This window comes from Cygnus olor, chromosome 1 (assembly GCF_009769625.2).
Source record: "Cygnus olor isolate bCygOlo1 chromosome 1, bCygOlo1.pri.v2, whole genome shotgun sequence".
Classification (NCBI taxonomy): Eukaryota; Metazoa; Chordata; class Aves; order Anseriformes; family Anatidae; genus Cygnus; species Cygnus olor.
This window is the reverse complement of record NC_049169.1, coordinates 66,948,716-66,971,401: the sequence shown is the minus strand read 5'-3', so window position 1 is coordinate 66,971,401 and position 22,686 is coordinate 66,948,716. Positions and strand designations below refer to the sequence as shown.

Here is a 22,686-nt window from a genome sequence, read left to right as displayed (position 1 = left end):
AATTTTCTAGTTTTGCTGAAGCAGGAAAAAAAAAACAAACTTGTCAAAGTGAAGTGATATGGAAAATGCTCAGGATTGCTTTATTTTAATTCAGCCTGAAAGAAGGCGGCATATCTTTCATCTATTCTTTTCCTTTTAACTTATTTTTTCTTTTAAATTTAGGTCAATTCTGTTTGGAAACAAAAGATCAGAATGTTTTCAAAAAACAAATGCAAAGAGGAAACTCAATAATTTATTTAGAAAAAGTGTCCAAAACTTAATTAAAAACAAAACAACTTGTTTTCATTTAGACAAAGCTAGTCTCAGAATTTGATGAATTCCCAAACAGTTCTGCTCTGCCCCGAACTCTCTTAATTTTTCTTGTTTTTACTAAATTTCCTGTTAATGAAAAATAGTTCTCTGAGCTCACCTCAGGCTTTTGGATTCCCAGAGAGCAGCACCAGGTTGAGTCTGATACCTCTCACCAGTGTCCTGGCTTAAACAGGGTAGAGAACTGAGCTTGGGGTTTTTGAGAACTAATCTTAGAAATTTGGCTTTTACAGAATCATGACTTTAAACGCAGGTGGGTGCCCAAAACTCCACACAGATTAGTCCAGCTTTGTGCCCTCGCCCCTCAGTGCCTTGCTTGTGTTGGAGGAAAAGAGGCATCTCAGAAATCTCAGAGATGTTTCCTTACAGACCTATCCTTTCTCTGCCATAATATTTCCACCAAAAAGGATAATTTCGCTCAGAAATGTTTCAGCTCATCAAAAATTTCTTCTGACCCACTATGAGGAAAGTTCCTAAATCCAGCATAAAAACCTTGAAGTCTATTCAGTCTCCAATAGCCCATGTCCTTGATGATGTGTAACCAAACACAAACCCCATGTAGTGCACTTTGGCAGTGAAAACTAATACATCAAGAATGCTCTGTGCACAAGAAACATTATTACCAGAGTGTTTGACATAAATATGGTCCACACAGAGATAAATATATTTGCATCAAAAGCACTCACCTATCATCCCAAGTGTTTTGGGCTTCGTCCCTAAGCATAAGGCATTGATGTGCAACTTGGATATAAGCTGTACAGCTCAAAAATGGACAGGACAGTGTAAGGGGATGAGCCACTTTCAGAGACTGACTGCTGTTCAGAGTTTTTAAAATGGACACATATAGGCTTGCTGCAAGCTAACATCTTCGCATATCTGGTGTCTAGTTACATTATGTCCATCTTATTTTTCCTCGGTAATCTAAAAAGGCTTTTGCAAATTAAGGATTCAGGCTATTGCCCACTGGGGAACAGGAATGAAAAGCATGTCCAACAGAGAAGATCAGTAAGAAGTAAAAAGATGGCTTCAAGTGAAAATGAACAACACTTATTTTCAGAGCGGAATTAACCAGATGACACAATGCCGCCATCATTTCTGCTGTTCTGGAGATGTAAGGTGTCTTCTTCCACCCTTCTCTTCTAATAAAAAAAAATATAGTCGATTATCTGTCTTGAACATCCATCCAAGAAACAGAAAAGATATACAAGACTATAAGGAACCAATCAGAAAATACTGTGAATTTCCAACAACCCGACCTCCAACAAACAATCTGTGAAGTACGAACAAACGTTATAATTTACTGGAAGAAAACATTCTACCTGTTGGCAAAGAATATTTCTGCATTCCTTAGAAACTTGCACAGTAAACACTTATCTGAGTGTCCAGCAAAGTGAGCCAATTCAATCCTTATACATTTACTTAACAGTCTTTATATTTTCAGGCCAACCAGAATGATTTCTTGGCTATGATGAGAGCTTCTGCTTTTAATTTCCAGCATATCGAATGCTAACAGGATTATATTCAACGATTTAGCAATTACAGGATTTTCTACAAGTACACCAAGAGCATAGAAAGTATCTTTAAATGCTGCAGCTGAAACTATCATATAAAGAGGCCATTAGAGGACATTTGCAAGAAGTTAGAATTCTTATTGTACCTCATTCAAAGCAGTGCAGTAACAGCTTCCAGCCTTTCCCTGGAAAGTCTCCAGAGAGTTCACTTATATGGATTTTAATACTCTTTTTTCTTTTCCATTGCAATCTCCTGAGAAGGCATGAGCACTTGGAATGATTACGTTATGCCTCAGCCTGGGAAGGGCAGTATTTCATCATGCATTTCACTGAGCAATGCTTTGAAGAAGCCTTTGTGGGTAATGCTAAAGGTGTCTTCCCCGCTTTTGGCCTGAGGTCATGTACGTGTTTGTTAAAAGGGAATAAATCAGTTTCCAAATTTTGGCCACACATTTCATTTCTCTTGAAAGTCCTTGCCCCAAGAGAGCTTTGCTGTTCTCCAGATATGCTACTGGAAGCCTTGACAAAAGAAAATCCATGTCTGGTTGTCAAGGTGTGTCTGCCCTTGCTTAGAAGCTGCTACAAGGATACAAATCACCCAAGACACAGAAAACCAGGAGTACGGTAGGTAATCATGTTTTAAGAGAAAAAGAATTGAATTGCCTTCATTCGGACATAATTTCACTGACTTCAGTGGCTTCACTTCACATAATGTAACCGTGGGTGCTAATGCAGATGCACACTAGGGCATTCCTCCCAGCACTCGCCCAATGCTTCAGAGAGGCACAAGGCACAAAGTCAGCAAGTTGCTGGTTCCCACTCTTACCCGGGGGAAGAGCGTAGAATAACCTCTCTCAGCAAGGATATCCAAAGATTTCTGGTTTTGTAAACAAAACAGTCAGACCCTGTCCAATCTAGCTAAACTGGCCCCAGTGCAAGCCAGTGAGTAGGGTCTGAAGGTCACCTCGGAGCCTCCAGCCTCAGTTACGGCACTCCGGGGCAGCTCCCCACACTACGTGCCAAGAGTCCAGGTTCCCACCAGCTATATCAGCACCAAAATGCCTAAATCTCAGCAGCTTCTCCCTTCCACTCCCTTGCTTTCCCCTTGCAACGGTTGCGGTGAAGCTGGTTCCCTGCCTGGGCAGCTCCCCATTCCCATACAGAAATATGGGAGGGCTGGCAGCCATGGCTTGTGGCCATGTTTCACCACAGACCAACACAAAACAAGTTTATTTGACGTGCTCTTAGTTAAATTAGTATTTATTGCCCAATATCTGAAATCATGATGAAGGATTTCAGATTCCTGGAAGGGACTTCTTGGAGGGGTTGAGTTTCAGAAATCTCTGAGCTCCCTCCCTCCGTACAAGAGCACAGGATTTGATGCTGGAAACTCCAAAAAGCAGCACCCAGAAATCCCAGTCTCTTTTGAAAATCTCTCCCAGATTTTAAACAAAACCCTGGCATAAATCACTTCACAGTATTTTAGAAACATAGTAGTGCCCTGTTTCCCACTCATCAACATATAAAGCAGACAAACAAAACAACAAAACAGGACCCAAATAAACCAGATAATTTCTCCAGCAATTTTGCACAGGCTAATTGATTTTCTTCTCTTGCTTCCCTCCCACATTCAGAGCTGAATGCGCCATGAGGACTTTATTTACACAGTGAATTAAGCAAGCTGAGTTATGTGAAAGTTTTCACACAAACTATGAAACTTCTGTAAACTTCCCATTAACAGACATCTGATTAGCAACCAACCCTTCCAACGTATTATTCTGCCACTGAATAAAGCACTGAATAAATTCTGCAATTTCGATAAAAAAAAAATACATATATGCAAAGACTATTCCTTTAGACAATATTCTACATAGCACAATATAGCAAAAAGAGGAGCAAAAGAACCCAGTCTGCATCCAAGGCTTACTGCCCCCTTCAACCAACTTCCCAACTTTTTACACCATTCTGTCCCCCTTTCCCATCAACACCATCCAGCCCTTGCTACACAACACCAAATGGCTAAATCCATACAGATATCAAAATAAATAGACAACTCACTTGGAAAGACTTGACAAGTTCTGCCTGCAGTATGATCTGCTGATCATGTCTGCAGCGTATGAATCAGTGCAAACTGCTGCCAGCTCCAGGGAGCAAATGGACAGATGATCAGGGCGTGGAATGAGATAATAAAAATGCCATTATCCTTTCAGGCATGCGAGACTCATTGGATGCTCTTTCCACCCCACAGGTTAACCATTTGGTCGGTCCTTAGCTCCTGTAATGACACACTCTATTTGCCTATTGTGAAGCTCATTATCTATCTGGTATCCTCCTCCCCTCCCTTCACCCCCCTTTGCTCCCTGATCATATGATTATTAGCTTTTTTACTGTATTCTCTCTAATAGATGCTCTTTGCTATGGCTGGACCTCCAACTGCGGAAAATCCTGTAGATTTCTCAGTTGTACAAGTTGATCGACAAATGCTTGCTTCCCATTCAGCTTTCACAAAAAGTGCTTTTATTGCAGCAAGCCTGTCCAAGCACCGAGCAGCCTGAGCACTGTGCAGAGCTGCCTTCACAAGTATTTGCTTGTAGGGAAGTCACATACCAGCCTGCCGAGAGATGATGGGGGGAGAAGACCTAAATATAAAACAATGGTCCAGGACACAGTCCTCCCTTTTCATCATAAATCATTGCCTGAACATATTGTAGGCACTTGCATCCAGTCGAATTTGTGAAAGGTCAAGCTGGATCAGGCAGCTCAAAAGACAAGAGGGTGATTGCTGAACAGGGACAGATCCAGGGAGGTGGGAAGGAGCTGCAAGCTCAACGGCAGTTAGGATAAAACCACCTTGTGTTTAGCAATGGGATTAAAAACAGGGCTGGAGCTAAACCCAACGTAACAGACTCTCCTCAACGTTCTTCCATCTAATCCAGTGACTGAGGCAGGAAATAGAAATGCAAACAACGTAATTTAAATGGAGGCACCATCAGTTACCATGATTTCACATGCTTGGCTCTCATGCCCCTCTGCGCCTGCATATGTGAGTAAACTGAAACAGCTTACTGTGCAGTCCTGCAGCCATTCCACCCCAGGCTGCGATCTTGTTAAACCTCATAAATTACAGGGGTGGGTGTGGATGGATTAGTACTCCAAAGGGAAATCTCTACAGCAAACTCACCCTTCTGTGGGAAGGAGCGAGTGGGTTCAGTAGGTGGCACTCTTACTTTGGAGTGAGCACTGACCGAGTCAATCCATTCTGTCTGAAGCCATGAAGGATGCTGGATGTCCAGGGAGGAATCATTCGGACAATTTTCTTCTCAGAGTTTGCAAGAAACCTATGGCTGCACTTGGCATAGGACACTGATACTCATTTTATGTTCTGCTCAAATACTGCAGTCATTTATTTATTTATTTCCTCCTGAAAAAATCCCTTTACGGTTTCCAGGTGATTATTTTTGTGAAAAGGGAACAGTTTTGTGCTTTACAGATTGGTGAAGGATTCTCATGCAAGAAGGTACAGGCTTAGGTTTTCACACAGAAACAATAACCCAAGAAATTGCTATATCTTCATATGTACTATTTGAAGACCTTTGTTTTAGATTACATGTCAAAAAAATCAAAAAAATAAAAATCCACTTTATCCATCTTTTACCATATAAAATGTAGGGGAAGTCTGGGGTGAAACAAGAAAAGGCCAACACTGCTGACTGCAAATGAAGAAAAATATGAATTCCACTTCTGTGGTGGCAGAGAGACTTGCAAGTGAGATGAGAGTGCAGCAGGCAGTCCATCTCCATTTCTTTTACTTTGTCCTCAAGTGAAAGAGGGTACATAACGCAGTGTGAATGTGAAGAGTCCTCCAAAAATGCCAGTGAGAAGGGAGTCTCCTGAGAAGACTCCTGGAAAAGGCATTTCCATGATTGGCAAATTACAGAAGTAGAATTCTTTCCTCTGGAACAGCATTAGTTAAACAGAGATCGTGCCACTGTTCTGCCAAAATATACATTTTAATCAGATACCAGATCCAAGAGTTGATGTTTATGAAACTATAAACCGGGCTCCAATGCAGCCCTACAGATTTTTAGTACATGTCTGTATTTACTACTGTGTCACAAACAGATTTTTATTTATTTTTATTTTTTTCCAGTTGAATGAGTTCTAAGTCCTTTGCAATCCATTCTGGAATATTTAGGTTACTGCAGGGCTCACAAACAAAACTGCCTCCACATGGGATAAAAATAACAGCAAAATTATTATCTTCTAAAAACTCACGGTACTCCTTCAAAAAGTACTCCCTCTTGGAGATGTTCAAAGCCTCCTGGACATGGTCCTGAGAAACCTGCTCTAGGGGTCTGTGCTTGAGCGGAAGGTTGGACCAGACGGCCTCCTGAGGTTTCTTCTAACCTCAGCCATTCAGTGATTCTGTGAAGAGCTCGAGATTTTTTAAAATATCCCACTGCCCCAACCACCATGCACATTCTGGCTCTACATGGCAAATCTGACTTATTTGTTGGCTCATTAGGCATAGGAGAAGCCTCTCGCACTTGTAGTAAGACCCACAACTGTTTTAAACTACCCCCTTAAAGGACAGTCAGAAGAATCATAATTTTTTTCTTTGCTTTTCCAAATAATGTTTTGAATTATAAAAAGTCTGGAGGAGCACTTACAGTCTAGATAATAACCACTGTGTTAACGATTTACATCGTCTAACTATTTTTGATTTGGGGCAAGACTTCTAATACCAAATTCCATCTTCTTGCCTATAGTTTTCATCTCTATAGCACTACTAAGAGCATATGCCTTTTGTCCACTCAATTCTTAAGCAATCATCAATGCTGACCATGCAAGTGTATCCTCAGCTTGGGTCATCTTTGCCTGCAAATGAAGAACTGAAGATAAATAAGGCGAGCAAAACTCCACTCCCAAACAGTCTCTGTGCCCAACTGGCTGTCACACTCATCTACAAAAGGTGTCCTTCTCAACAACTGCATGAAACGCTCTGCCTGTTGGCATTCCACATATTGGTTTTTAATTTGACAGCACTACTGTTATTATTTTTTTCCAGCCAGAAATTGCAATAAGCATTACTTATCACACTTGTAAAGCTTCAAGACCCGACATGCAATTCTGGACACAGTCCTGCTAATCCACTGCACAAAGGCAATGAGCACAGTGCCAAGTGGACCTGGGCTAACCCGTATTAGTGGCATACTGTTCCACTGGTGAGTGCCCAAGAGACTTCACCTTCAGCTGTTTTCAGAGTTGTGCACATTGCTTAAGCCATAAGGGCCGTTCAGCTGAGGAGCATCACTGTTTTAAGAAGAACTGTAGCTCTTCTAGGGACATTTTGCAATTCAGTTTGTAATACAAAGGCGCGATCACCAAGGCCAACACATGCAATGCTAAGTATTCACATTCAGTTGGTGCGTATCCAGCAGCTCCGTAAATTTATAGCAATGCAGAACTGGTTCTCCTGAAAGAGGCTGACATTGAACCAATATTTTTGCCATGCTTTTGAACCCCTTTACAAAGAATAGAGAGGAGGAGCTGAGTCAGTTATAGATCCTTGCACTTCATAATCCCATTATTTCAAAGCCAAACATTTGTTGTTGTTTGCTTTCTTCAGTAACTGAACTGACAGAAAAACACAATCTGTTTTGTGGCCCTGAGGTGAACATGTTGCATATGGAGCAATAAGAGGCAAATTACCTTCCTCCAGATCATTTTGAAATTCACTTGGGCATCTAAAGGATGAAAAATGATGGTGACAGGGCATGCATGTCTCACAACCTGTTTTCCTTGTATGTTCTGATGTTTCTGAGATGATTAGTCGCTCTAGGACAAGACTCCTAAGCAAAGTAACAGAAAAAAATAAACAAACACTAACAAAACTAGGGCACTTGAGAGTAGTCATTCACACCAACGAATTCAAGTCAAATGGCCCTGTAAGAGTCTAGGCTCATCTATTACAACAATGAAAGGAGCTGCAGGGCCTTTCATAGCTTCTCAACATTTAAAACAGCAAAATGAGGAGGAGGAAGGAGACGTGAGAGCTTTCAAAAGGAAATTATTGTTGGGAGGTTCCAACATCTCCTCATACTAACAATAGGAATGTCCAGAGGTCATCCAGAGAGCCACTTAACATTTTGTTTGTCACAATAACCCTTGAATTCTTATTCTTCTGAGACTATTGTGGATTTAGAACCTGACAGAGGCATATGCACAGCCCAGACCATGCCTTCCCATACAGAGTCCATTCCTCTCTGCATCCGTTTATCAACAGTGGATTCTGTCTGTTGCTGCACTGCTCACTCACTGTTCTTGTTCTACTCCTCAAATACTTCCCTAACTCTTCAGCAATTCATTTAGTCCTTTCCCAAGTCAAGGCAGTTTTTAAATGGGCAGGCAAATAACTTACAGCAATATATCTGATTTGTTTCATAGACAATTAATAGTTCATCCTGCACCTCCTCTCCTGTGTGCCACTGGTCTGAAATAAGTAGGCAGGCTTGTAGAGAACTTTGCAAAGCTACTGGCATTTTGCAAGAGAAACAGAACTCTGTTTTTTATGAAAATCCGTTCTAATGACATTAACATCTGCTCCTTGTTTGAAGAATATTTTTAACTGTTCCCTCCCTGGGAAAATGAAAGATGTCACAGTGTCTTTCATGTTCTCACGGAGTAGACAAACTGTTGGTTTTTTTAAGGTCTGTTCTGAAATGCCCCAATACAGTTCACTGCAGGGAACTGAATGTATGCATCTCACAGGGCAAAAAGGATCTGTTTATTCATGCTCCTATGAGATTTCACTTTAGGACACTGGCATGTGAGCAGGGACTTCATTTCACAGATGAGCAACACTTAGTGTATTAAATCATATGCAGTAGGTAGAGTCTGGCAACCCATACATAAGGTCTTGGAGTAAATCTCTTGAGTACTCATAAAAATAAGGCTATGCATTTCATCATCAAATAATGCTGAACTGTCTCTTGCACTTCCAGTCCAGTTTTAAATACCTCAAGTAATGGAGATTCTGCATTTCCCAGTAGTAAGACTTTTGCACTCTTACAGAGTTCAGTGTTAAGAAGCCATCCTACAGCTATGACATCTATTCCTCTCCTTATTTTTTTTTTACAATGTAACTCATAGTTATTTCTACCTAGATGCCTATAAACAGCAGCAATGCCAGAAATTTGAATGTGTTCAGTGAAACCTGTAAGTAATACTTACCCTAACACGTAAGTGGATAAATATATTAAAATATATTCTCAGATCGGAATATTTAGTCTTGGTTTTGGACATATGCAAATCATGGAAGCACATGTAAACAGAGTTTGCATGCTCACATGGACACATTATCATGGAGCTAATGACTTAGCAGACAACAGAACTTCTTGCATAGCCAAGTTCTGCAGGATTGGGAACAAACTTGTACCATCAAAATGTGAGAGCCTGAAGCCTCTGAAATTTTAAACACTCACAATAACGTACTTTTGGGTACTGAAGACCTATATAGAGCCCATGTAGCACTCAATCCCATCGGATGCCTGCTTTCCTGGAACAGGACAGCCTTGAATAGCACAGACAGGAGTTTGGTCATCTACAGAGAAGAGAATTTCATTTTCTCTGTCTGCCCTCAGTTCCTGAGATATTAATATTATCCTGCTTCTCACATGAAAAAGTTACCATCTGCATGTATGGCTGCAACAGTAAACAAAACAAACTCCAAGGCAAGTGCTAAAATGATATTCCAAGGAGAACTACCACTGTAAATTGAACCTTGATTAGAAAAACATACCTGCTGGTGTTTGCATTCTCTATCAGCTACTTATGGGGCAATGCACAATCCAGAAATAAAGAAGCATAATATTTCATGGGGGTGATAGACTATTTCCAATAAAGCATAGCTTTTGTTTTATGCCACATTTTCACTGCTTTCAAATAAACACTAAGATCCAAATAATAGTCTCCATATAAGAGCTAGGATATAGTCATTGTCTTGTCATTGAACAACTGAAATGGAGAAAACTGTACGAGGGAAGCATTCACAAAGGTTTTCTTTACGTCCTCTCCCGACTCTCCAGCACTGTCACTAGCGACGGACAGACTCTGGTCCACTCCAGCTCTGAGCCACCCTCCAAGAGGAGCATATTTCTCTCCAGCCTCCAGCAGTACAGGGAAAGGCCACTGTTTCCCACTCACTTCCACACCTATACCATTGTATTTTACACATACCAGGGACGTTTACCAATTCTTACAGCAATAAAAAGTAATCTATTATTTTGGCTGGCAAATTTTAAAGTTTGCTGTCTCTCATTTATACCTCATCTTTAGCTTTCTTGGAGCCATGACTGCTATTAAGAAATTTCAGCTTTAGTGGTGAGAAGTATGGTACTCAAATACCAGAAAGTTACGATTGGACTTGTAGGACTCCTGCTTGCAGCCACGTAGTATAAGTCTTGCAGAATCCACAAAACAGAAAGCCAAATAAGCTGCCAATAATGTAGATGCAAGATCTCCCCACCCCAATTGTTTCTGGCAACAGTTAATTTCAACACCTTCAAAAACAGATTGTATTTGAAATTATTCACCTATTTATTTACAGGCATGCTCTAAACATTATTATTAACTTCAAACTTAGCCACAAAATCCAGAAAGACCCACAACACAGTAGGCGTGATACAAACTTAGAGAATAGATACATGGCTAGCCAAAGGAGTTTATAACCTTGACTCTTCTGCTGAGTGGGCATGAGTGGACACTCAAGCTTGACAGGCACCCCAACATACAACAGTAAACTTGGGAGATGTGAGGCACTGGGACCTGTTCACCCTTGTGTGCCACCACACAGCAGCGAGAGCATCCACTGTCTCACTTAAATCTGAAGCCGTGGTCTGAGTCCAGGCTTTGGGTTTGATGCTTCTCTGCTGGAATAGTTTATATGAACGCATGCACAGGCGCACAAGCACACATAGCTCTGGAAAAAGAAGAGCATTTCCTGCTGGGCCGATTTATGGAGACAGTCCTGTACCAAGAGCTCCTGTCTTCTTATTCTGACTTTTACTGGTGAACAACATCCAAGCCCTGGTCGAGATCTCAGCATCAAAAACAACCCAATAAACTCTGCTGGCAAAGCTATCCACCAAAGCCAGTGACTGTTCAACAACTTATGCCACTTGAACAGATCAGAGGTATTCAAAATGAAAAACTGAGACTTGAAATATTCAGTCTGGGCCTTTGTCATCTCTGAACTTAGCTTAAAAATATGAAGTTGGAGCCTCAGACAAGGACTGTGCTTCATGCAGGTTAATGATCAGTTAAATCCCTGGCTGAACGGCCTGCTCATTTTTAATATCTGGTAATGGCCCTTAGGTGTTTTGGAATGGCCTCTATTTCACTAGCTGCACGGGGATTACCGACTAACCGGATGCTCCCAGGAACCTTCAGAGAGCAAACAGTGTCAGTTTATTTAATAACTTTCAAAGTGAAACTAAAATCTTGTCCAAATCATGTCTCCTCTGATTTAATTAAAACGCACCACACATACTGCATTGCTCTGTTAATCATTAAGAAATTTAATTGAAGACAGAAGATGTGTCTTTTCTTTTCTTTTGTTCAAAAGCCTCCAGCCAGTGGAAAACTTCAAAAAAACTTTCCAAAAAAAGACCAGTACAGTATGATTTTTGTTAGAATGGTCAATACGTCAGTATGTTTTTTCCCCTTCTTCTGTATTTCTGACTTCTATAGGAATGCATGTTAAAAGAGAGGATTTTTTTTTTCCCTTGCTTGGCAAAATACCTTTCCCAAATTTTCTAAATATTGCCTGGTATTTGCGTCAATATGACAGTCATTGGGTTTGACAGGAATCAGATTGCTAAACCCACACAAAAATGCTTTGGAAATTAGGGGCTAGTTACACATTCAATTTCATTCAAATCCACTTTAGCATACTGGCAAGGAGTGAACTAAACTATCTGTGTTATCCCTACACTGCTGTGGTTCACAGCAGAGGTTTCTTCAGCACGCTAACCTCTATGCTAACTTTTAGACTCACTCCCAACTTCTGCTGTCTGATAAACCTCATTAGCTCTCCTGTCCCAATCCATTTTCACTTTCCAAGATGACCTAGCAACCCATGAAACGTATTCTCCCAATGCAGCAAGCCTTTCCAACTTCTTCCAGGGAGGAACTGAATAGGAAATTAAACAGTGTTAGAAGTATAACACTTTGTAAGACTATTCAAGAAACAAAATATATTTCCAACTTTTTTTTCCCTTACTTCCTTCAGAAAATTAGTTTCATTCTTTACTTTCTTCAGGTCTTAGGAAATTTAAACATATGCTTCCAGTCTCATCAGTACAGTTGTTATCTAATGGGATTTCCCTCTTGAAAGCAACAAAGGGTCAAGGCTGAACACTTCCACAAGGCCTGTCATATCAGATCAGGACAGCACTCCATCAAGGCTGGATTCTTGCCTCCAGCCATGGTTCATGCCTAATGTTTTAGAGGAAAGCGATGGGAAAAAGAAAAAAAAGGCAAACCACACTGCACCTGGTCCACTGAGTAAAATTCTCCCTAAGCGGCAAAATTCCTCTCTGCCCCTGCAGGCAGGCAGCTGGGGCTCTGCCACATGCAGGAATCACCATCTGCACCCCAGTATATTAAAAAAGGTAATTTACTGCAGGGTAATACACATAGTATGGTATCAAGGAGTTAAAATGAAATCATCATAAATGTTCAGTATTTGCATCACAGTATGTGCATCAGGACATAATGATCTAGGGACTTAAATTAGTCCAGTATAACAGAAGACCAAGTGTACTTTTTCTTTGTTATTTCTCTACTTACCTATGTGCCAATACGTGTTTCTGCATTGCAGTACCTGAAATTTATCCTCATTTAGTGACAACTACATGGGAACAACTCTTTACGGCACAGCATATCTATCTCCTCTTCTCTTAAGGTCTTGCGTGGCAACTTACTGTCAGGATGGGCCGGACCTCAGCAAACTCTCAAGACCATGATTTCCATCAGCCTGCACAGTACACCTGGAAACCCATGTCAAAGGGCTCGACCCACGCCTCAAAGCTGTCTGCAAGAGGACAGCCTGAAGTGCTTGGGTCCTTAGCACAAGCTCCAGATCTCATCCACATTACCCAGATGGCCTGGGTGGAGACAAGTGCAAGCACATTACAAACAACCCCAGCTCCGCTCCTCCTCAGCACCACCCAGCATGTCAGTGCCAGTCAACACTACGGATGGGAAGCCCTGGATCATGGATCTAAATGCTTTAGCGTCTGAGTAGATCACCAGACAGTTACAGAACATGAGGAAAGCCACTCAGCTCTGATCTGCTGAGCGCACTGGAGCCTCCAGCAAGCATATGAAGCCTTGGCTTCCCTCTAAGATCAAAAACCGGTGAGCCACTCAGGGAGCAGGCCCATGAGAAGGAAGAAGAGGGGCTGCTGCAATCCCTCATGCTCTACATGGGTTGTTTACTTATTTTTCTATGTCTGTTTTGGTTTTCATTTTTAAACATCTTATAAGTTAAGGTATCCATGAAGAAATGCATTTGTAAACAAATATCTGTGCAGCACTGCTTGAAGACAGTTTTGAGTTTGTCTTAATTCCTCACCATTGTTCACAGAGTTAGGAAAGCATCCCCTTCAGCCTGGTGGCCAGTAACCGAGGGTCGAAACACCCACTGCATGGGTGACAGGCAAAAATCCCTCAGCTCCAGGACTGCGGCCTTGGTACATTTCTCTGCCACAGCACGGTCATATCTTCTCCCTCAAAATCTATTCATCATCTTAACAGTGCTCAAAGAGATGGGTCATACGATGAGGGTAACATCAGAGACACCCAGGCTGGGACACATTGACATTCATTCCCCACCTCTCCTCTTCTGCAGCCATTACACGCAAGCTTGCACAAGGACCTTAACCACATGCCTAGATGAGCAACCCAAGAGGTTTATCAGCCAGCTCAGTAACGGCATGAGAAAAGCCTCATAGATCTGACAGCAGGAAGAGCAAATATAAGTGTTCATATCTGTGTTTGTCAACACCTGTAACTTTTGCATACTGTAAATATATGCATTATTACCAAAATACAGCTGTTACAGATCTTGTGAGGGAAACTGACAAATACCAAAGTATTCCTTCCATGCAATCTTTGAAACCCACTTATTGGATCACTCTCACAGGGACCAGCACCCCTATACATTTCTCCTGGATCTCTCACTGCACAGTGTTCTTTGGGACTTGGTTTGGGTATGAAAAGACACCTTCCCCAAACTTCCACTAGCCAAACACGTTTTTGTGCAAGCTATAAGATGGTGAAGAAAGGGCCTGCATCTCTAACACCCCTTCACTAGACAATGCAAAAAATTCCCCCTTTTCCATTACAGAATTTAAAGGAAGCCCCTGTCAGTTCTCACTGTATGGGATGGTCTTATAGCCTGCTCAATCTGCCACTAACCCACACTCTCCCTGTCCCATTCAATTCCTCATAGTAAGATGGAAAAAATGCCAAGTAGTGGCAAAACAGAAATTTGACTTTTTCCCCCAAACAACTGACAGACTTGTATTCAAGGAGATTTAAATAACAAAGCTATCAAGAGTTAGTAGTAGCACAAATTCAGCAGTACAACTTGCATAAAGAAACATTGGCCACTGGCTACAAAGGAAAAACATGATTATTTTCAAATGGCAAACCTTCCTCCAGATCTGCAAAAAGCTGAAACCTTATTTCTAGAGCTGTGGCTATAGTTTCACAACAATGTTCTGTGCACTGAGAGAAGGTCTCAGAACATCACATTTTATGAATAAAGTTTATGGGATGGGAAGGATTCCAGGAGCTCCTTTTCCATGGACTCTTATGGGATTTAAAAGTTCTGTAGAGATTAATGCATATGCAGTATTACAAACTTCTTCCTAAAATAAGTCATTATAGCAGGAACTTACTCTTCCAGTCTAAACAACTTACATTCTGAAAGTATTTTCTGTCACTCCAAACTGCAGACAACTGGAGACAAACCTGTTCTTAGAGCACCATCTTTGCACTTACAAAGGGACCAAAAAAACAGGTTTAAACACACCTGAGCTGGTGCCAATGTGCCAAATAAACATGTTAATAAAAAAAAAAAAAATCCAAATTGACAGCACTGTGTTTGTTTCCAACAATCTTGAAACAAGCTTCTAACAGTTCAGGGTTCTTATAGAGATAGTTACCAAGATCTCACTAAAATTTTAACTCACCGTAACTCTTGAAAACTATTAAAATCATGTTTCCAATAAACATTTCAGGAGAGCATGGAAGATAAATTGGAAGTATTTTTCAGAAACTTGGCAGAGTTTCAAACACCTCTAATACTTGAGAACTATCTTTTTTTCATAGGAAAAAAAAAGTTTGCAGCTTTTTTCATCAGCATTCATTCATTTGCACTGAAACTGCTGTGAAATTCTGCTCTTAAAACCAAGCAAGGACTTCAACATTCGGCTCTGTAGAAAGCAGAAAATCCCACCAACTCCAAATGCCAAGCTAGAGCCTAAAAGCAGAATGGAAGCATAAAACTGAATTCATCGCAGTCTGCCAACAAGTAAGCTAACCAACTATTGATAAGATGTTCTGCGATAAAACTTAGCTCTTTTTTAATGTTGAAGCTCTTGGAAAAAAACTGTTTCAGGCTTTGATAAGCCAGATGCTATCTCAGCAAGGGCTTCTAAAGCTTCCAAAGAGCCCTGAAACCAATCAAGGAACTTTGGGCTTTCCCAACGTGTTTAGAAAGGGGAAGGGGAGCCAAGATACATACTTCTGATATGCTCATTAAAACCACCAAGGACACCGATACTTGTGCAAAGTACACTACATAATCAAAGCCAAACAGATCTTGGAAGGGTGCTTAATGGGTTCATGTCTAGTGTTACAATGGCATGGGATTCATAACAGGAGGGTGGGCTCCTTCTTTGCCCTGTCTGGCTCTGTCCCAGTTTGGGCAGCTACCCAAGGGCAACGGTGTGACTGCAATGGCAGCACCAGGGGATGCTGTCCACAGGACACCCAGCTCCCTTCCTCCTCACCCACGCACCCCACCACACAACCCAGCCACTCTTCTTCACATGCAAGGAGGACCTGGCAGCAGTGTCTGCAGCCGTGGGGCAGGAAAGCAGCACCTTGACCCCTCACGGTGGAAGCGCGGCATTTATGCAACCAAGGCAAATGGGAAGTGTGCAGCTGGGAGAAATATTTCTGGCTGCATGGACTTCTTGCCTTGCACCAAAGCCCCAAAGGCCTTGAGCAAGCCCTGGTGGAGCTGCCACCCCTCGGCAATGGGGAAGGGACCAACAGTGGGTCCTGCCTCTCGCAAATGCCACCGCAGGCAAAGACTCCTGCATCGCTTGATAGGATGAATGACTGTAACACCAGGAATCTTATACAAAACTAACTGGCCTGGGCCAGACCTGAATCCAAAGAATAGTAAATAGCAGACATTTTGGGAAAGAGTACAAGAAACTATTAAAAAGAAATATGGTGTGATCCTTCACTGGTATTTTATTCCTATCAGTATTATTTAAACATGCATTCTTCTTAAACACAATCCCTTTCCAAAACCCAGTTTTGTCCCCACCCTTTTATTTGAATCCCAAATACATTCTTGAAAGTGTAATTCTCAGAAAACAAAACCTAGACAATATACTTCTCAAATAACCCAATCAAATTATGTGATGTTTTCTTTCTCCATTCTTCCTTAGGAGGAAAAATATGAATCATAATAAACCCCAGACTGGATAATATTTTTATGTTTACATTTTTACGATTTACAAAATCAAAATAGGGACACTTCTTGAAACTTTATAGCCTTTTATGTTATACGTTCCTCTAAAATCTTCCCAGAAAAAAAAATAAAAAATCATCTAAGGTAAGATGTGACACACAAAATTTCAGGGGATACAAAATTCTTTAGAGAAAGTCAAGGGAAATTGATTCATCTGGGAAGATAAGCTTGATCCTTAACTGTGACCTGGCTACTCCTGATGCACGTGAAAAAGGTTTAAGAGGTTCAATGTGGTTCTGAGAGGAGTACGGTGCATTTTTGTTTTTAGAAACTCTACGTTTAATTGAAATGAGAGATAAAGAAAACGGTCCTTTGATGAACAGGGTCTGGCTTTAGGCATTTTCTTATCAAGATGGCCACATTCAGAACCCACCCACCAACATACCAGAAACCACAGTTGGCAAATGCTACATGCAAAGGCATTTCCTGAGTTCTGACTTTCTAGCTGAGGGCCAGATGCTTCACGATCCTTCCTTAAAAGCACAGTTAAAGGAGTGGGCGTACAGAGCCTTGCCCAATCTTGCATGGTCTATGTAAAGACCAAGTGGCATCCCAGCCACACGCTCAACATCAAACAAGCAGTGGTCTATTCCTATGTTCCTCAGGAGTTCCCTGTCTCAGTGAAAAGAGGGCCAACAGACTACTTCTTCTCTCCCATTCTCTTATAAGCTACAGTTTACAACCTAAACCTGCTAAATTAAGTAGTAATTACTGTGGTCCCCACCCGTATGATGTGCCAAAATTTCAGAATGAAAGGAAAACATTATTAAAAAAGTAAACAGCAGCTGAAAGGCCTAGGGAGAACATTGTGGTTTACTTCCAACCTACACCATGCACTACCTACACCGCTTCCAACAAGTTACTTCCAGCTTTCTCTCCTATTATCTTTAATATATAATATGATAACTACTTATGTAAAATTCTCCAGAAGTACTTACCTCACTTAGAAGTGAAGGACTATTTCAAAAGTAGGAGTTAGAGCCTTATAAAAAGCCCAAAAAATTCTACAGGCAAAAATTTGATAGCTTTAAAAAAAAAAACATTAAAAAAATAATAATAATCAGTCCCTGTCCTACAAAACAACCAAAACAAGAACATGCTAGCAATATTGAGCCTTCTAATATGGAATAAAGAAGGGTAGCATTTATCCGGAGGTGAAACACGCTAAGTTCAAGTGCAATTTGCATGTGCAGCTATCAGGTAGATCAGAAATAATTCTGCAGTGTGGCTGGCTAGAGGTATAACAAGCTCATTTCACATACATATACATGATTCACAATTATAATACTAGCCCTTGTATAATACTAACCCAGATGTATGCAACGTGATGGACTAGAAAGAATCAGTAAAAAGGGAAATTCACTGCCAGAGACATTTTCTCTAAACATTCTCTGTGGCAGTGTCACATAAGGCAGTTCTTTCACAGAAGATACCCCGAATCAATGGCTTTTCTTCCTGTAAACAGTGGGATCAGAAAATAATGCACTCCAAACAGTGTCAGACAGATCTTCAAATGAAATGAGGAAAGCCTAACAAAATCTTTAGCAATACAATTTATCTTTTGATAAGGAAACTAGGAACTCTGCATTAAAAAACAAAAACAAAAACACTCTTTTGGTCCCATCTTTTAGGGATGGAGGACTGGGTAGGCTGCCAGTCAGGTGCCATGCCCTGTTTCTATGTGTGCACTTCTCTATCTGACAACTGCCCCCTTAAACAAGAACATACCTAGTGCAGGTAAAAAGATAACAACCGATACATCTCACAACTTAGCACACTGTATTTATTTAGACTATTTACTACTCAAAGAAATTTATGACATTAAAATGTCATACCTTCCCACCCACCCACCCACGTTTTGTCCCAATCAGTCCCTATCTCGTGCTTAGAGTCCACTACCCACTACTCAGACTAAGACCCAAAAAAAGCAACTATCTGGGTTTCCCCGCTCTTTGCATTTGTGCCAGAATGAGCAATGCTGCCAGCTGCAGCAGAAGAAAGCAGATGAACGGCCTCATAGCCCACAAAGACATCAGTTCAAATGCCACCAGCAACAGCACAGCTGAGAGCAAACCCAAGTGAATCACATTGTTCTGTTTTGGGTGATAAAGTTTACTACCTTCCAAATAACCAGGCAGCCTGAAAGAGCACTCAATGGATTTAACTAATTGTTTAACTTCCTTTTATTCCACCACATGATTCAATTTCTCTCAGTCTGTTTTAAGCAGGTGTTATTGATGAAGAACAAGAGTGAAGAAGGTAACTCAGATTTGGCTTATATTCCATACCCAGTGGTGTCTAGTCCCCTTGCAGTAATCAGGTACCTCAGCTCTCATCCCTGGGTCTACTTTAGCACCACTTTAGACCCTTATATTTTTTATCCAGGCAACTTGACGCTGTCCCTATTCCCAGCACATGATTATGACCTCCAAATGCCACTCTCAGACAAACATCACCTGGTGTTTCTGTTTCCCTTGCAGCTGGATGATAAATGTACCCAGAAAAAATATTCTGAGAAGTGCACTCAAACCTGGCATCTCAAATTGGTGGTTGCATTCATTCTCCTTCTTGTATCTGCTCCAGAAAGATCATCTATAACAACCACACATTTAGTTTACAATGCACAAGGAAGAACAGAGACCAGTCTGCTTTCCCCTTGTTGTTTTGGCTCTCATTTTTGGCTTAAGTACTAGCCAGACAAATAGAACAGGTTATGATAGACAGGCAGATATTATTTCATCCTTGTTTTTTGCCCATTTCTGTCCTATACTGATCTTGGCTCAAGCCACATTACACAAAAAGGAAAAAAAAAGGAAGCAAGAGTTAAACAAAGATTCTTTAAGTACTAGCAAAACATTTGGATTCAAGCTCTCAGTCGTGCCCTTTAAAGCCATTATTTTAAAAATGTTTAAGCAGCAGAAGCATTTCTCCTACACATAAAAAAAAAAATCTTGAAAAACAGGAAAAGGAAATTAATGCTTCCTTCAAAATTAACCACTGTTGGCACAGTCTTGAGTCTGTTACTGTGATATTCTAATGTGCCTTTACCTTTGTCCATATTTACAAGATCCTACATTTAATTTTGAAGTTACAAGCTACCCAGATGTTTCAAAGGGAAGATAAACACAAGCATTTTCACTGATGTCTAACACTGTAAAACTAATTTTAAAATTACCATCAAATTACACAGGACATTACAAACAAACAAATATAGTCACCAAGACTGTGTTTTTGGAATTTAACCCAGAGTTTTAAGAAGCTTTCTATCTCCTACTAGGATGGCATAACCAGGCATCCCTTCAACACAGACCAGTCAGCAAAGTTTCTTTTGTCCTGCCAGTGTTTCTACCCTATCAATTTCCACCCATCTCATAGCACACACTCAGCTTGCTGTATTATAGAGAAGAAGCCTCCCCGTGACTCTTTTAGCACACCCATGCAGTGCCAGAAATCGTAAGCCCCCTATACTTCCATTAGAGTAATTGAACAGTGCCAGTTTTGATCAAAACAGGCTAAGTTTGACTCTGAACTTCTGTAGATTTCCTGCAGAAATGCAAGGGGACACTTCAAACCCACTCAGGCCCCAGCATAGCGAAGCTCTACAATCCACTCCCACCACTCCTAAATCCTTCTCACAGCAATGAGTGTATACATGTCCAAGTACTGTAGCCCACACAGGTCGGCTGGAAGCCTCCACAGAAATGTTGAAGGTATCCTTACCCAAGGAAAGCATGGTGATGAGGCTGCCATTTCACAGCACACTGCAGTCTGAAGATGCACATGGCTACTTGTGCTACTAAAGTGCTGGTATTTTAACAAGAGTAAAAGGCTCAGTCTGAATTAGCAGCAGCAGTGGAAGACTTGTAGCAGACTTCTAGACTGTGATGAAGGGATCACTGCCATGTTGGCAGTGAAAATGCAAAGGATTGCAGTGACAAGCAGTCAAGCTCCTACAGTTCATCCTAAAGAGACAACATAAAATACTTCTCCTTCCCCATACAGATTGGGCACAGGAGAATATCTGCAATACAGATTCTTACCCCACACGTTAAATCGACCATTGCTAGCCCTGTTTGCTTCTGAAAACTCAGAACAGAAGGTTTGATCAAGTAGTGGCTATATTTTGTGAGCTTCTACGTGGCTGCTCAAGTCACCTTTAGCAAGAAGTTACGCAAGAATGTCCCTTATAAAGATCAAGACAAATTTAATCTTTATGCAGCTTCACTGATGACAGTGTCCCCACTCAGTCATGTCCTGCATCCACTTCACGAAGGGCAGCCCATAAACAGCAAGCAAGTGGATATGGCTCTTTGTTTACAATGTACTTTTCAATACTGAAGACCAAGTTGTGTTTTCTAGTTCAGAGGAGGACAGGAATCCCCTTTAGCAATAGGTTTGTCTTTCGGTGAAACTACACTAAAATAGACATTAGGAGGAAATTCTTCACTGTAAAGGTAGTGAGGCACTAAAACAGGCTGCCGAGAGAAATAGTGGATGCCCCATCCCTGGAGGTGTTCAAGGCCAGGCTGGATGGGGCCTTGGCCAACTTGATCTAGTGGGTGGCATCCCTGCCCATGGCAGGGGGGTTGGAGTTAGATGATCTTTAAGGTCCCTTCCAACCCAAACCATTCTGTGATTCTATGTTTCTCTGTAAACAGTCACAAGCTCACAACTTTCAAAGGCAAGGATAGAGGAGAAAGAATGCCAGATATAGAAAATCTGAAGAAAGCACCACACATTTTACAGCTGGCCAGGCAACAAGTCAGTTTGATGGGTTTCCCCTACATTGCCATTCCTCCGCCCACAGTCAAAGGCATTAAAGCTTTTCCTCCGACATGAGAAATTTCTGGTAGAAGGACTGCAAACTATGGTTGTAGGATTGTGGTGCTGAGAAGACTGGGGAGGAAATAGAGGGAACACAAGAACTGAAAGCACAAAATATCTCGGAAGACCCTTTGGCCTATACCTCTGTTGATATTTTTTTAAATTTCATTAATTAATGATTAAAAATAATTAAAAAATAATAATTAAATTGATTAAAAGCCCCTAGGAATATGTGCAGTATAGGAATATTAAAGAAATTCAGCAGTTACAATGTTGTTCCTTGCCTTATGGTCTGAGACAATGACCCATATGCCTTTTAGTTCTATCTCACAACTAAAAAATCTAAGATACGAACAGCTCAATACAATGGGTCTAAAAATGATGTCATCTTCTATGGATCAAGTCTCATGAATTATGCGTGCAGTAGCAAAATCCTGCAAAACAATCCTGCTGGGGTATTTTCATTTCCATGAGCACAATCCTACTAAGTGAGACGGATTCTGTTGTGATTACTGTGACCTTGAATATTATGTCACTGCAGCCTGGGAGAGATTTTATTGTTGAGAAAACTTCATATAAAAAAATTAAGCTACTAATGTTCATGACAGAAGGGGGAAATTTGATCTCATCACATTCTAGACAACAGAGAAAGGAGAAAAATGTTAAAATATAATATAGCTATGGTTTCATCAGATAAGAAAGGCAAGGTAACTGCGAAAGTAATCATTTGACTAAATCCCATAAACTGAGAATGTGAGAAACTTGGTGGTCTCCAGCCAGGTGTTAGTAGACGCATTACACCTGGCATCCTTGCAAGCTAACTCAGCAAAGCTGCCTCTCTGTTAAGGCTATGGCACATGCAGAAAGCCTCCATTCACGATGTTCCCTGCCACCTCTGACTTGGGAGTACAGAAGTCAATGTGGCTGGGATCCACCAGCCCTCTCCTTGCTGATATCCAAATGTTTCTGACCTCATTTGCTGGAAGGGCATGGCCAGTACTGACCCTGGGTGAGAAATGAAACTGAGCCCTGCATCCAGCTGGTTGCTGCTGTTCCCCCTGGGTTTTGCCCACCCAGTCCCCAGAAGATAGCTGTGCTTACTGTGTACTCACTGGCTCTACTCCCCAGACTCTCTCCCAGGTGAACTGTGGATGGTTTTCAGCAAAGACCTTCCAAGACCACAAAAATCTGCCTGTGGTAGGT

The 22,686-nt window shown here is 41.2% G+C and overlaps 1 protein-coding gene across 46 annotated transcripts in view; it reads right to left on the bottom strand.

Annotated features, from left to right (window-relative positions):
• Window positions 1-22,686, bottom strand: part of CALD1 (caldesmon 1) — a 194,219-nt gene that overhangs the window by 51,098 nt on the left and 120,435 nt on the right. For 2 of the 46 annotated variants that reach the window (XM_040563359.1, XM_040563610.1), the window contains exon 1: window positions 3,879-4,102. The exons of 43 other annotated variants lie outside the window; for them this stretch is intronic. In XM_040563359.1, coding sequence (XP_040419293.1) covers window positions 3,879-3,925 — 47 coding nt within the window. In that variant the 5' untranslated portion in view covers window positions 3,926-4,102. Of the gene's footprint in view, window positions 1-3,878; window positions 4,108-22,686 lie in introns of those variants that run through there. One more of the 46 variants, XM_040563618.1, reaches the window with a different exon arrangement.